The sequence below is a fragment of the Lynx rufus genome, unplaced genomic scaffold, assembly GCF_022079265.1.
Source record: "Lynx rufus isolate CCGP_SWC_20201006 ecotype Redwood Valley unplaced genomic scaffold, mLynRuf1.p SCAF_2, whole genome shotgun sequence".
NCBI lineage: Eukaryota > Metazoa > Chordata > Mammalia > Carnivora > Felidae > Lynx > Lynx rufus.
This window is the reverse complement of record NW_025814834.1, coordinates 55,150,783-55,166,067: the sequence shown is the minus strand read 5'-3', so window position 1 is coordinate 55,166,067 and position 15,285 is coordinate 55,150,783. Positions and strand designations below refer to the sequence as shown.

Below are 15,285 nucleotides of genomic sequence, written 5' to 3'. Positions count from 1 at the left end.
AACAGCAATTGCACAAAAATATACATTGAAAATGTTATCACCAGACAAATGAATGAATGAAGAAAATGAACTAGCATGTGACATTTGGAAAAGAGATGTTGTATTTTTCACCAGAGGAAGAAGTAATGTTAACAACCATTAGATTCCTCTTCATTCACAGGACTCCAAGAATCCAGGCTTTGTTCCTTCTTATTATCCTTTCTTATTTTCAGAGATAGTATTATGTGAGTGGGCTATGTCATATTACAGCAGACCTTAGCGTGCTCCTACTCAAACTGAAATTTCGTACTCATTTTCTAGTTGTTCCTGACATCTGAGAATTCATTCTTTCCAAGTAGAAATTGCTTTCCTTTCTTTTCTTTTCTTTTCTTTTCTTTCTTTCTTTCTTTCTTCTCTTTCTTTCCCTTTTTTTTTTAAATCATGACTCCTTTCTTGTCTCTTTCATTCAATTTGTCCTTATCTGTTTCAGAATATTCCTACAGTAGCCTTACCCCCTGGTCAGAAACATAGTGAAAGTGATCGATATGTCCTTATCAGACCAGATGTAATAGAACTTTTCTTTCCTTTTTTTTGTTTTAAACACATAAAGATCATGTTAGGTCAGTATCGATACCATAAGTTGCCAAGAAATGCAGTTAGGCCAAGAAGGGCATGCAAAAAGTGCTGGTTTTTTTGTTGTTATCAAAGAGTTGCAAATGAAAAGTCCCATGTCAGAAGAATACTTACGCACGACATTCAGGTTACAGGAAGTCTTAAAATCCTTAGCATCACAAGTGTATGTTTTAATATCTTCTGGGGTACAGCCATGTATAATAAGTTTTCTGACCCTGCCATCAGCAACAATTTCATACTTCTTGCTTTTGAGGATTTCTGTCCCATTTTTGAACCATTTCACCTTAGCATTTTCTCTGGATACTTCACATTCCAATACTGCGGTGGCTTCTTCTTCGACCGTCTGGTCCTCAAGAGGCTTAGTGAACTCAACGGGGGGTTCTGAAAGAATCACACTAATTAGCCAAGGTATTTCTCCTTTCCTTCTCCAAGAGTTTGAGCACCTCCTCAACTTTCTTCTGATATCGCCAGAGCTTTTCCTGTTTTTCAATTTCATTTGCAAGTTTTGATTCCACTTGGATAGTTTCCTCTAATAATGATGTTTCACCATTATTTGTACATACAGAGGAAAGGTGTTGTTTTAAAAAGTATGAAACATCAAGGAAATAATAGCCAAATCTTGATTAATGAAGTGATAGATACCTAGTTTGATAATAATTCTTCCTCTAGCCATTTATTGAATGCAACATAAACAGCGTTCTAGTCCATTTTGACTTTTTTTTTTTTCTTTTACAGTCTGTGACCTAATTTGTTAGGCCAAAAAATAAAATTTGGATCTTTGGTGGATTTTAATGATCTATGGAACTAATCATAAAAAGAAAATTGAGAGTTGACATTATTTATGAACCTCCACATTATACCACGTTTTTGAAAATAAACCTTGTAATTACCTTTCACAAAGAGGTTGGCATGAGTTTTGAAATCTTTTGCTCTCAGTTGGACTTCTCCAGCATCTTCTAACTTTACATCCCTCAGAGTAAGTGTATGAATTCTTCCTTCTGAACGTGGGACCACCTATTTTTTTTTTTTGAAAAAAGTGCAGTTTAAGACTATATCAAATAGCAATTCTCTCTCTCTCTCTCTCTCTCTCTATATATATATATATATATTTAATTCACTTAGTCAACAGTTTAGAATAGTGCTTTCCAAGTTGTTTTATAATCATATATATAGCACATATGCCTTTGAAAATGATTTTAACCAGTTGTTTGGAATCTTTTAAGGAAGTTTTAGGCTTTCATAGTTGCCTTACATAATTACTAGGTGGCCTTTTATGTTGAAATGCCTAGGAAATTTTCTGTTTATACTTCTGTGTATATATTTATATAGATAAATATTTTCATCCATTCTGCCACTGAGCCTTTATATATATATATATATATATATATATATATGTGTGTGTGTGTATGTGTATATATATGTGTATATATATGTGTATATATGTATAATATGTATATGTATATATGTATACATATACATGTATACATATATATGTATATGTATAATATATATATGTATATATATATATATATGAACTTAGAGAAGCTAAATAATTAAAGGAAAGGAAAAAATTAATTCACAATCCTGTGATCTTAGACTATCAAGACAAATGCTGCCATTGCTGTTAATATTTGGATGATAAATTCTTGCTGTAAATTCAACCTTCGATGGTTTGAGGAAGAAGTCTGTAGGAAAACGAATTGTCCAAAAAGAATACACCACCTTGATATGGACTGCCATTAGGTCCCATAAATGTGGCTTATACAATTGGAAATCAGGCTACAGACAGGGCCATCCTGACAGTAATCACAATACGACAATCAGAGTTTCTTCTATGAAAGTCTGTGAGATGCTGTGCCCTGTCATTGGGATTCATTCTGCACCACTTAAGAGTTCATTTAGAGTTACGAATAATGTAAACATTTTTTACCACTGAAACTATTTATTATGCTGGTGCGAATGAAAGAGTCAGGAATAAAGTTTCATATGAAGATTTTTCTTAATTAAGAGCTGGGCATGGCTATTAATATAACTACCTTAATAATTGAGAACAGGTCAAAGACATAATAAGGGAAAACAAACAGATAGGAGAAGGTAATTAAGATATGTCTTAATAACATAGCTACTTATTCAACATGGTGCTTGAATGGGAAAAAAATTGTTTTTGTAATGATGTTTCAATATAAATTTGAATATAAATTTTGTACTGTGTGTTAGGGCTATTCTTTTAAAGTATTTCAGATCCCAACCCATCCACAGATATAGCTTCTCTGTTTACACATTATTTTATCATTTAAATTCCTCTGAGGATACTTTAGAATACTCTGTTACCAAGAACTTGTCTCAGAACACAGTAGTTCTCAATAAGTAACTCATATACAGTGTACTTTGATTATGTTAAAAAAGGAAAAACTAAGCTGATGATTTTGTGGTGGTTTATGTTTCCATGGATAATATTAGAGATTATCCTTTTACAATATTGTTAACCTTTAGTAGGTGCATATTGCTGTAATAGGCATTATGACTCTGACCACTCTGTTAAAGTTTAAATACATAATTATCAAAGGCCCAGTTAGGACTAGTAGTGCCTTCCTGCACTAATGGCCAAGGTGGGGCAGGAAACACAACTGTTTTTTCTATAAAATGTTTTTCTTTTTTTTTTTTTTTAAGTGATTTATTTTGAGAGAGAGAGTGAGCAAGTGAGCAGGGGAGGGGCAGAGGAAGAGACAATACCAAGCAGGCTCTACACTCAGCGCAGAGCCCAACGCAGGGCTCAGTCTCATGACCAGGAGATCATGATCTGATCCTATATCAAGAGATGGACACTTAACCGACTAAGCCACCCAGGCGCCCCTAAATTTTTTTTTTTTGATTTTCTATTTCAATCACCTGTATTTGGTTTGTGTAGTTTTGGAGGGTAAACATTTTGCAAACTGAAAATGAAAATGAATTGAAACAAAATCTTCAAAATGTAATAAAATGACTTTATGACTTCACAGTTTATATTTAAGTTCTTTTAAAAAAGAGACATATAAGGGGCAGCTGGGTGGCTCAGTTAAGCGTCTGACTCACAGCTTGTGAGTTCAATTCCCACATCAGGCTCTGTGCTGACAGCTCAGAGCCTGGAGCCTGCTTCGGATTCTGCGTCTCCCTCTCTCTCTCTGCCCCTCCCCTGTTCACGCTCTGTCTCTCTCTCTCTCAAAAAATAAATAAACATTAAAAAAAAATTTTTTTTATAAAGAGACATGTAAGTAATTAAGAGCAAGTTCATAAACAGCTGAAGTATTTTGGGTGGCTAAAATAAAGGATTAAAATTCCTATGCCAAGAGAGACACAAAGAAGCGCTAGAGAATTATAGTAAGGTGATCTCTTTTATTCCCAGAAAAAAGTTTAGTGACTATATACATGTATGTATGTGTATATATATATATATACTATATAAAATCTTTTTTTAATAAAAGAAATGTGGATAAATTTTTTAGGAATCTACATTTCAAAATAAAATAGTAGAGCTTTTACATTAGAACTAATGCGAACTGATCTTTTAATAAAACAAAGCTCTTAATTTGACCAAAAAATACTTAGTAGCAAAAGTATAATATCATTTGTCCTTAAGCAGTGTTCCTATATTCAAATCACGAGTTTACAGATATAGAAAGGATCTTGAAAAGGCAACCAATTCTCTGCATTTGGACATGAAAGCAATGAGACTGCACGTATTAGGACAAATGTACATTTCAAAAAAAAAAAAAGAGCAAACTTGAAGGTGGACATGACTCCTTCACCCAGTTCAGTATTTAGAAGACCTCACTGTAGGGAAAGTTTCCTCATATATAACTTAATTCTCATACGGTCATTTGAACGTACAGCTGTTTTTTCTGTCCTCAGCAAAAAAAGGAGACCGACTAATCATTACTGTCTGTGTAACAAGCAGACTTTGTCTCCCCAATGACTGTTAACTGAATTCTCCTTTAATGACTTTGATAGAATACATGATTTTTTGTTTGTTTTACTATTTATTTACTATTTTTACTATTTTACTATTTACTGTTATTCAAATGCATTTGCCTTCTTATTACTTCAGTCAACCTTGTGACTCTTTGTTAAACTGAATCCTTTTTGAATTATTTGCCTTCACACCTTTGAAGTTTGATTTGTATTGAAGACTTGCAGTCACATTCGATATTATTTTTTAAATATTGAAAAAAAATGTCATAGAACAATGTACTTCCCTGTGCTTTATTTCTAACCCATTTTGGACATTTTCTAAAAGTTTTATTCTAAGAACTCAAAATTAATGAAGAATTATCAGGATAACATAAACACACTGTTTTGGGGGGCCGAATATATAGCTCAATTTAGGTAAGTTGTAGTTTAGGTCTATCTGAACAGTCACCTCAGTTTTTACTTACAGTGAAAATTTGGGACATAGAAGTGCTAACACTGAGAGTTGGTTATTTCCTAAAACTTAATGTGTATTTGCTCACATATGTGGATAACCTCTGAGCCCTCTTTCTTGTCACAACTGTCAGCTGCACTGTAAATAATCCACTTGGCATTCCAGAATTTGCACAGCTCAGAACACTTGAGGGTTAAAAATAGCTTTGGAGAAATGCTTGAAGAGCAAATCTACCCAGAAGTTATCTCAATCACTTGATCAACTGCCTGAAATGGAATTTCCATCTTCTCCTCTTAATCCCCTTATATGCAGAGCACTAGAGAACACGGAGAGAATTAGTCACAAAACTTAATGTGGGCTGTTGTTGCAAGGCATCCAATCAAAAGGCCTTTTTGATCCCTCTTGTCTTCCAGTTAATCAAACAAACTAGTATTAATAGCTAATGAGCATTTGCCTTCTCCTCAAAAAACTAAAACCTTATTGTACTTAAAACTTTTATTTCCATTTCAATAAAAATACCAACAGATTAAATCCAACAATGATGTGAAGAATCTGCTTTTCAATTTAAGCAGAAATCAGGCTAGAGTAGGTAAGAGAAAGGGAAAGGAAGAGGAAGGGACATAAGAGCAAAGAACAAGGAACATCCGAGTGAAGTTGGAGAACATGAGAGAAAGAGAAGAGCAGGACATGGCAAGGCGCCCGCCTTTTACCTGATCGCTGGGCTCGAGTTTCTTCCCTTTGAGATACCATTCCACTGGGATATCCTCATAAGAGAGCTCACAGTCAAAGGTGGCTGTTTCCCCTGCGGTCACTGTGACATCCTTCAGAGGTCTCAGAAGACCAATTACTCGTGCTTGGCGAGAAGAAGGAAACAGCTCAGGATCACTCATTTTGTAATTCCAAAAGCATAAATACACTTAGTTATTCATCTCCATGGTTACTTTCTTCAAGAAGGAAAGAGCCGTGGGACTGGCCACTATTTTAACTCGCATGTGAACGTGGCCCCTCAGTGCTGAGAAGGGGAGAGCTGGTGGCCGGACAGTGGGTATTTGTAGGGGCCCTTTCGTTCTGATATCCAAGGTCAGCAAGAAATCTGCGCTGCATCTGTCTCTCTGCCAGGCATCAAGTTCCTCTTGCTACATGTGGTATGTGACTTCCAAAATAACTAAGACTGTGATTGGGAGAGGACGAGGGGCCCTCAATCACATAGCCTGTCCATATCCATCAAACACTTTGCACCTTCCAAAAATGTTAGCCCAAGCACCCTGCCTCCCTTCTTCAGTCTGAGATGCCCACACAGCCAAGTTTTTCTGTAGTGCTGCAGTTGTAACAGCCATGGGGGTATGTGGTCTTCAAGAGTTCTGAGTTAGATTCTTATTGCATGCATTGCGACTTTGAATGGAAGGATTACGCAGTAAGAGAATCTGACTCGCTTATTTTTATTTTGTTCCAATGGCCAGCAAGGTCAATGAAATGTCCAAAACTTTGGAAATGGAACCATGTGTGTGTTAGGATGTCAAGAAAGCCAGTGTCTGTACCTTAACAATGTTTTCTAATTAATTAAATAATTCCAATTAATTGCATGCACATTCATTTTCTGCAAAAGTACATCCTTCCTTTTCAGCAGAAACACCTATTACTTACGTTTCACTCGGAGGTGGGCACTAGATTTAGCATTGGCAGCTTGGAAATCCACCCCGCCTGTCTGGTCCAGGCGGCAGTTGTGCAAAATAAGGAAGTGCACTTTGCCTTCTTCCTTGATCTCACAATCCTGTGCCAAAAGAGAAAAAAGGTTTCACAGGAAATAAGCTTTGGTATTTTTTCTGAGACTATCAGAGCTTAAGCAATGTTACAAATAACTAGTGACAAGACTTGATGTAGTTTGAGCTCTTTTTCATGAAATAAAGCTTACAGGAAATATCAAGAAAGCGAACTTTCTTTTATCTGTAGAATTCTGAAGCAACTAGCAGCATCACAGAATATCTACAGCCTATACCACTATGCTGGATCAAAAAGAATGCACGATTTGTGTGGATCTGTAGATCCTAATCTCTCTCTTTAGGTCTGATAGAGAACCTGATAGCATGTTTTAAATGCCCTGCATGCATTCTGACTTGTTGCCTGTCCTTTTTTATTTCACACAGCTCCTCTAGGTGTTGACAAGTTCAGAAATAGCCTTACAGGTGTTTGGAGTAGTGCCTCTCCCTTGAGTTTCCAGTTGGCATGGATGTCCTCTTCAGAGATTTCAGTTTCAAAGCGGGCCGTCTCAGTCTCCATCACCTCTACGCTGTGCAGGGGTCGCACCATTTTGATCTCCCGATCTAGAAAAGTGAAGGGTTCAGCATGCGTCATTAGCCTCGGGCAGAAATAACCCCAATCAGCTTCAAGAGTCAAACTCATGGAAATTCCTTACCTTCAATGTTGAGCTTTCCTGAGGTCTTATCTGTCCCACAGTCACAGGTATACTGTCCAATATCTGATTTCAAGGCTTTCTTTAGGATTAATATGCGCTTCTTGCCATCTGCCTTGATAATAGCATTTTTAGATGGTTTTATTTCTTTGCCATCCTTAAACCATGTCACTGGTGCATCTGCTTTGCTGATTTCACACTGTAGAACCACTTCATCTTTCTCTACGGCAGTGTAGTCTTGAAGCTTTCCGGTAAAGTACGGATCTCCCTCTGCAAGTAAAGTATAAGTGAAAACATTCCATTAACTACTGAAGAAATGTGGTCCCTTGGAAAGTTTAAGAAGCAGCTCACAGTTCTGGGCATAGTTTAAAACTGTACCCAGCTTCTGCTTATTTGACATGCTTATGTTCAGAAGTTCTCTAAAGGTTAGAAAGGGAATCAATGCATGTGATCTGTCAAGATCTAATCCATCTATATTTTAAAGTATGTTATTAACAGTGGTTTGAAAGATACTATGAAATTTAGCTTCAAATATGATTATGTGTTCCTTCATTGCTCGGCTAAATTTCTAATTCCTTAGCAAATCTATTATCTCTAGTTTACCTTTAAGCTTTCGGATTCATGTTATTAGTTTTTCTTATATCAATCAATAGTTCACCTTTAATAGTTTCTACATGTTAGACCTCATATGTAATCTGCTTGATATTAAGGGGCCAAGAAAAACAATGATTTTTTTTAATGTTAGTGCTGTGTTTCCTCTCTTATTAGAAGTTGGAAGATACTCTTCTGAAATAATTTTGATGAAGTAAGGAGATGGGAAGTACTTCTATTCCTATTTTAAAGATGATAGGGCTCAATAATTAGCAGTTTTATTTCTGATTTCAATTGGTTATTTCATGAGCCCAAATCTATATTACTTGAAAGTCCTCATATTTTTAGGTAAAAATATTTTAGAAAGAGGCTTGATAACGTTTGTGATAGTTTCTTAAGGACAGCACTGCTTTCATGCAATATAACACTCAGAAGACTGTTTTATATGATAGATACTCCACAAATTTCTGTTGAATTTAATGTAATAAAGTTAAATAGAAAACACCTACCAAGCACAGTGAGTTTAGCTTCTGAACTTAGCCCCATAGCTTCGACTTTAATTTGCGAGGTATCGTCAATAGAGAGGTCTCTGAATGTGATGGAATGAGTTTTCCCTTCATCGTCCATCCAGACGGATCTGCTGGTATGCAGGCGCTGGTCGTTTTTGAACCACTTAACTCGGATGTTATCGTGGGACAGGTGCACAGTGAACACAGCAGTTTCCCTCTCTTTGGCTGTTACATCCTTGAGTGGGGTGAGGAATTTGAGTCGGATTCCTATCAAGAAAAAAAAAACTCATTAATTCCAGCCCTTAAGGAGGAACTATAAAAATAAAAGCTAAATAAATAAATAAATAAATACGGTCTATTTAATAAAAGAATATTTACCTTCAATGATCAGTTTGCCACTTGTGTGTTTATCTTCGGCTTCAAACATGTATTTTGCTTCATCTTCAAAAGCAGCTGACTTGATCACCAATGAATGTCTGGTGCCATCCTTTATAAGCTCAAATTTGTCATCACCTGTGATTTCCTGGGTTCCTTTCAGCCAACGGAATGTTTTGGGCTCCCTGGATACTTCACACTCAAACTTAGCCTCATCTTTCTCAAAGACTTTAACATCACTGAGAGGGGTGATGAAGATGAGTGGCAGTTCTGCAAGAAGAGGGTGATGTGGATGAAGCCAGATTAGGTTTCCATTCATGACCCCTGATCAAGTCAGGGTCTCGAAGTCTTGCAAAGAAAATAACAAAAGGGTGGCCGACAGGCAGAGCCTACCTTTCACTTTCAGATTGGCTGCAGATTTAGCATTGGCAGCCTGGAAGGACACCTCCCCTGTCATATCCAGTTGGCAGTTATAAAGGACCAGAATATGCTTCTTCCCATCTTCAATGATTTCACAGTCCTGTTCGGAGTGAAAGGCAAAAGGAAGGAGCAAGAAGAACATCATTTTCGTAACTGGTTATCCTTACCAATCATCAAGACATTGTAAACCAGAAGTATATCTTTTTTTTCACCCCAAACCACCAAGCACGCCCTGCGTGTGTGGTCAGATAATCTTGACTTACAGGGGAAGCAGTTAAAGGCTCTCCTTTCAACTTCCACTGGCCATGAACATCTGGTTCCGAAAGTTCAATTTCAAAGCGAGCTGTTTCACCAACAAACAATTCCACTCCATACAGAGGTTTTTCCACTTTTATTAGTCGAGCTGAAATTCCACAGAAATTTGTTAGGATGACTGAACAAATAAACTTCATGTTCAGATAGCATGAGTTTAAAATTTTTGAGCGACTCACCCTCAACAGTAACATTGGCTTTTGTCTGGTCGGTGCCACAGTCACACATATATTCGCCTTTATCTTTAAGTTCTGCTTTTTTGATTTTTAAGATGCGGCGCAGGCCATCTGTCTTGATAGAGTGTTTCGGTGAAGCTACAATCTCTTCGCCATCTTTGAACCATTTCACTGGTACGTCTTTGCTCACCTCACACTTGAGAATAATCTCATCCTTCTCAACTCCAGTTTTGTCGTGTAATTTCACGGTGAAGTAGGGATCGGCCTCTGCGAAAGTGGTTCAGCAGATTGTCAGAAGCATGTGAGAATTCGAGTTTATGAGAATTACAAGTTGCAAAATATGTAAGGACCGCCCACTCTCACTGTCCCCAAAGCAGCTATCTAGTTATCATTGGTCATATTTACCTAAGACCTTCAGGTTTGCAGTGGAGCTCAGGTCCTTCACTTGAGCTTTTATCTGGGATATATCGTCCAGAGTCACCTCTCTCATTTCCAGCTTGTGGGTCTTGCCCTCAGATGAGATGAGTACAGTCCTGCTTGTGTGGAGTTTGGCATCATTTTTGAACCAGACAACATGCATCTTTTCATGTGAAAGCTCACAAACAAAAGTTGCTGTTTCGCCTTCTTTCACCGTTTGGTCTTCAAGAGGCGATATGAATTTCAACCTTATACCTGCAGTGGAAGCGTGGAGAATGTGCTTAGACATACAATTTACCTTCAGAAATATTCCACTCTAATCTGCCAAGGTCAAAAGGAACCATTTCACATAGCATTTATTTATTCGTCCTTTCAAATGGAGTCATCCTTCATTAAAATAAAAATTGAGGGGCTTTTTTTGGTGGCAATTTGACAGTAAAGTTGTGGGGCCACTTGGCACTTATTGTTATTAGAACTTGGTGTTTGCAGCATAAACCTTGACAGTTGGCTTTTCTTTTTGTGATGCAAGTACCTGACTTAAGCTTTGATTGCCAAGCATCTACCTCAGAGATGGCTATCCTGAAAAACACCTTGCCAGCCACAGGGCTGGATAAGGAGCTAGACTGGGTCCCTCCCCAGCACGCCCCACAGCCTCCTCTGTTTTTGGGACCTTGGTTGATTTTGATAACTGACCAAACAGCCAGTTTGGGCTGCATGTTTTTTCTCTTCCCTCACTTAAAAAAATTTTTTTTAATGTTTATTCATTTTTTGAGAGAGAGGGAGAGAGAGAGCACAAGTGAGAGGGACAGAGAAAGAGGAGACACAGAATCTGAAGCAGGCTCCAGGCTCTGAGCTGTCAGCACAGAGCCCCATGCGGGGCTCGAAACCACAGACTGTGAGATCATGACCTGAGCCAAAGTCAGACGCTTAACCAATTGAGCCACGCAGGTGCTCCTTTTTTCCCTCACTTTAAATTCCTGCTCTTATGTTTTAAATTTACCAATAAAGAGTGAGCCCATAAAACCACAGACCCTCAACCTCAATAAAAGTGGAACCCCCAGGTGTCCACTCTCTACCCCTCACTCCCTCTTCCAAAACACACACACACACACACACACACACACACACACACACACACACACACACACACACACTTCTGGCACTGTGGCCCATTGTGCTATGTAATTTCCAGGTCCTGTGAGTAATAAACCTTGTCTCTTTTAATGTTTCCTGATGGGTACTGCTGAGTGCATCTTGCAATCATAACAAGAACCACAAGGGGTGGTCCAGCCATAACACTGGTTGTTGACAGGCTGGGAATGGCACACACAGCATTCTATCTTTAAAGTCATATGTCTGTGTGTTTAAATGTGGGATATTCTAGCCAGATCTCATCTCATCAGCTCTTACCTGTAACAAATAATCGTGCTGAGCTCTTCTTGCCCTCCACCTCAGCAGTATAGACCCCTTCGTCACTGAATTGAGAATCATTGATAACAAGAATGTGTTTCTTTCCATCAGCAATGATATCAAACTTGTCAGATGCCTTGATTATATCAGGTCCTTTAGACCATATAACATTCGCCTCTCGAGTGAGAACACATTCAAATCGAGCCTGTCGTCTTTCTGGAACAGTGACATCCTTCAGGGGCACAGCAAAGTCAAGTTCGATTTCTGAAAATCAAACATTAAGAATGAGGTTTTTTTCAGAATGCCCAGGGCTGTGTAATGAAGTTGAGCCCACCTCATGCACTCTATAAGGCCATACCTTTTACTGTCAGAATGGCAGTTGTAAACGCATTAAGTGCCTGGTAAAGGACTTCCCCAGCTTGGTCCAGTTTGACTTTGTGCAAAGTTAAGAACCGTTTTCCACCTTCTGCTTTGATTTCACAGGTCTGAAAAACAATGGTCTTAGTTAGCATTTGGATGAGATAATTTCCCTCAAGGAGAAATGTTTCAGATACAGATGTCTAAAGATATCATAAAAATTACTAATAAAAGTAAGGGGCGCCTGGGTAGTTCAGTCAGTTAAGCAGCCACCTCTTGATTGCAGCTCAGGTCAAGATCTCACGGTTTGTGAGTTTGAGCCCCACATCGGTCTCTGAACTGACAGCGTGGAGCCTGCGTGGGATTCTCTCTCTTTCCCTCGCCCTCTGCCCCTCCCCCCTTCATGTCTTCTCTCAAAATAAATAAGTAAACTTAAAAAATAAGGAAAAAATCTTGACATAAAATATTAAAAAATTGCCTGAGCTGTCCACAAATAGTGCATCAAAGTTCTCCCCCCCCACCTTTGAGACTTTAGAACCCTGAAATAACTCCATCATTATTGAACCAAATCTGAATGTTAAATCTGAATATACAATGTGGACATTTTATGTGACTGACAATTTAAAACCAGAAATGACTCACAGGTGAGGGCCGCAGAAGTTCTCCCTTCAGTTTCCATTGTCCAGGAATGTCTGCCTCTGAGATTTCTGCATCAAAGCTTGCACTTTCTTTCTCGTAAATGGTAACATCCTCTATTGGTTTAAGCAATTCAACTTCACGCTCTGTATTGGTCAGGGATGAAAAATCATAATGCTTTCAACAATCTGACAATGCTTTGGTTTCTTTCTTCTTTTCCCTTTTTATTTATTTATTTATTTATTTGTGTGTTGTTTTGCCTTATTTACACACAAAACTTATCTTTTAGAATAAAAGTAAAGAGTGTTATACCTCCAAGTGTCAGCTTTGCAGGGTATCTCTTCCCTTCAATTTCTACTGCATATTCATCAATATCTTCTGGTGTAGCATTCTTGACTTTGAGGAATAGCTTATTTCCTTCTTTTACTACCTCAGTCTTATCATTTGGTTCCAAGGGGATTTCATCGTATCCCTTGAACCACTTAATGTTTGGAGTATCCTTTGCTATTACACAGGCAAAAACGGCTGTCCCCTTGGGTTTCACATGCTGATCTCGGATAGGTTTCACCAGCCAGTCTCTAATGACTTCTGCATGAAAATGAGGTCAGAAAAACACTCATATAATATAAATAACTTGCTTAGTAAATTTTACAAATAGAAAAAAAAACATTCTCAAAACTGGAAATAATTAATTTGTTACGATGTGTTGCTATTCCCCCTCTTAGGTAAGGTACAAGATTTGGAAATAAAGTTCTCTCTTCCATTTTGTTAACATAATGAGCAGTACTAATAAGTATAATAAGCAGAACAAAATTTCCTGGCAAAGTACTAACCTACTACTTTGACACAGGATGAACATTCCAGGTTGTTGGCATTTTCCACAGTAACTGTGTATGTTCCAGCATCATGGTCATCTGCATCATTGATGGTCAGGGCTCTCATCAAGCCAATGATGCCAGGCACAATTTTGCCAGGTTTCTCCACCACAATCTTCCCATCCTTCCTCCAGACCACATCACGCTCTTTGTTTAACTCACAGCTCAAGTACAGTGGCTGTCCTTTTACCACCGTGACCTCCTCTTCAAGTGTCTTTACAAAACGCACGGGAAGTTCTGTGGAGAATTTCAGTATTAAAAATCTGCAAAGCCTTTCCAATTATATACAATATTTTCAATGATATTAAAAAAAAAACAACTCTTTTTGGTGTTGTCCAAAGTTACAATAAAAATGGCTACTGAGGTTTGTTGTATTAAAATGTAATAGGGACCATATCTAGAAGACTGGAAATTACCTTCTACAACAAGCTTAGCCGTGGAGGTCTTCTCCTTATTTCCCAAACGTAACACACAGGTGTATTCGCCGGCATCAGAAAGCTGGACATCCATAATATGCAGCTTTCTGTCTTTACCATCTGCGATGAATCTGTGCTTTGGGCTCTCACGGATATTGCTACCATCTTTCATCCAGCTTGTAATTGCAGTGGAGGGGGAGACTAAACACTCAAAGATTGCAGAAGACCCAACTGACTCTGCTTCAGTCAAGACGATGTCTTTGATTTCTTTCACGAACTTCAGTGGCACAGCCTTTAGCTGGTACGTGAATGGGGCTTCATCAGGAGGTTTCTCCCCACCACTTCCTGGTCTTAACTTTTTCCTTTCAACTTCTATTGGTGAAGGAGTCTTTTTGGCTACACCTGATTCAAAATAAAGTTAAAAGTTGATTTGGCATTTTCATTAGGGTCAGAAGGGCATACCTAGCTGTCCGCTGGGTAATACCACTGGTATAGCAACTTGAAGACAAGAAAACTAAAGACTAAGCAATTGAAAGGTCAATTGAGTTTATACTGCCTTCTTTCAGATAGGAAAATGAGATGGTATAAGGAAGCCATGAATAATAGATGCTCTTCATTTTCTCAAGTTTTAAACCAAATATAAAATGTCCCAATTAATGCCAAATTATTTTATCTGTCATGTATAAATATCAAGCATATGAAGAATGAACCTAAGAATGTATGGGGTTCATTATGCTAAAATATAATTGGTTATATATAATACCCACTTGAATAATATTAGAGTTATAGTACTTGAACTATCAGAAGACATTTGTTTTAGCAGAATCAATTGGGAATAATGAAAATTGTTATAAATTATAAAACATTTTTCCTCTTTTTTTTCTGTAGTTTTTTTTCTTTTGGCATTTAATTTTTTTAAAATATAATTTATTGCCAAATTGGCTTATATACAACACCCAGTGCTCATCCCAACAAGTGCCCTCCTCAATGCCCATCACCCATTTTCCCTCTCCCCCACCCGCCCCCAGACCCCAATGTTTATAGCAGCACTTTTTTTCTCTCTTGAATGTAAAGTTTCCCAGAGTGAAAGGTTACAATTGAGGTGCAGGGAAATGACTCTTACCTTTGATGGGACCTTTCGGCTTGGCAGCTTCCTCTTTAGGTGCTTTGGCTTCTGAGATACAAAGAAAATTCAGCATTTAAACAATTTTCAGATCTATTTTATGTGTCATAGAAACCATGCGGGGTGAATCATGTTCTTTATTATAAATATTAATGCATGAAGAGAAATTGACTTTATTTATATGACCTCGATGGACAATACTTTGCTACTTCCAAGAAGGCATATTTTGATCAGTATCATTCTGGTC

The 15,285-nt window shown here is 37.8% G+C and overlaps 1 protein-coding gene across 5 annotated transcripts in view; it reads right to left on the bottom strand.

Moving 5' to 3' along the window:
* The window catches only part of TTN (titin), a 273,279-nt gene that overhangs the window by 96,739 nt on the left and 161,255 nt on the right, over nt 1–15,285 (bottom strand). For all 5 annotated transcript variants that reach the window (XM_047083326.1, XM_047083327.1, XM_047083329.1 and 2 more), the window contains 19 exons: nt 15,039–15,089; nt 13,916–14,317; nt 13,458–13,736; nt 12,937–13,212; nt 12,631–12,770; nt 11,990–12,116; nt 11,632–11,895; nt 10,210–10,476; nt 9,808–10,071; nt 9,580–9,719; nt 9,290–9,416; nt 8,900–9,166; nt 8,522–8,788; nt 7,425–7,691; nt 7,193–7,332; nt 6,656–6,782; nt 5,722–5,864; nt 1,503–1,626; nt 727–993 (listed from right to left, as the gene is read on the bottom strand). In XM_047083326.1, coding sequence (XP_046939282.1) covers nt 727–993; nt 1,503–1,626; nt 5,722–5,864; nt 6,656–6,782; nt 7,193–7,332; nt 7,425–7,691; nt 8,522–8,788; nt 8,900–9,166; nt 9,290–9,416; nt 9,580–9,719; nt 9,808–10,071; nt 10,210–10,476; nt 11,632–11,895; nt 11,990–12,116; nt 12,631–12,770; nt 12,937–13,212; nt 13,458–13,736; nt 13,916–14,317; nt 15,039–15,089 — 3,939 coding nt within the window. The remainder of the gene's footprint in view (nt 1–726; nt 994–1,502; nt 1,627–5,721; nt 5,865–6,655; nt 6,783–7,192; nt 7,333–7,424; nt 7,692–8,521; nt 8,789–8,899; nt 9,167–9,289; nt 9,417–9,579; nt 9,720–9,807; nt 10,072–10,209; nt 10,477–11,631; nt 11,896–11,989; nt 12,117–12,630; nt 12,771–12,936; nt 13,213–13,457; nt 13,737–13,915; nt 14,318–15,038; nt 15,090–15,285) is intronic.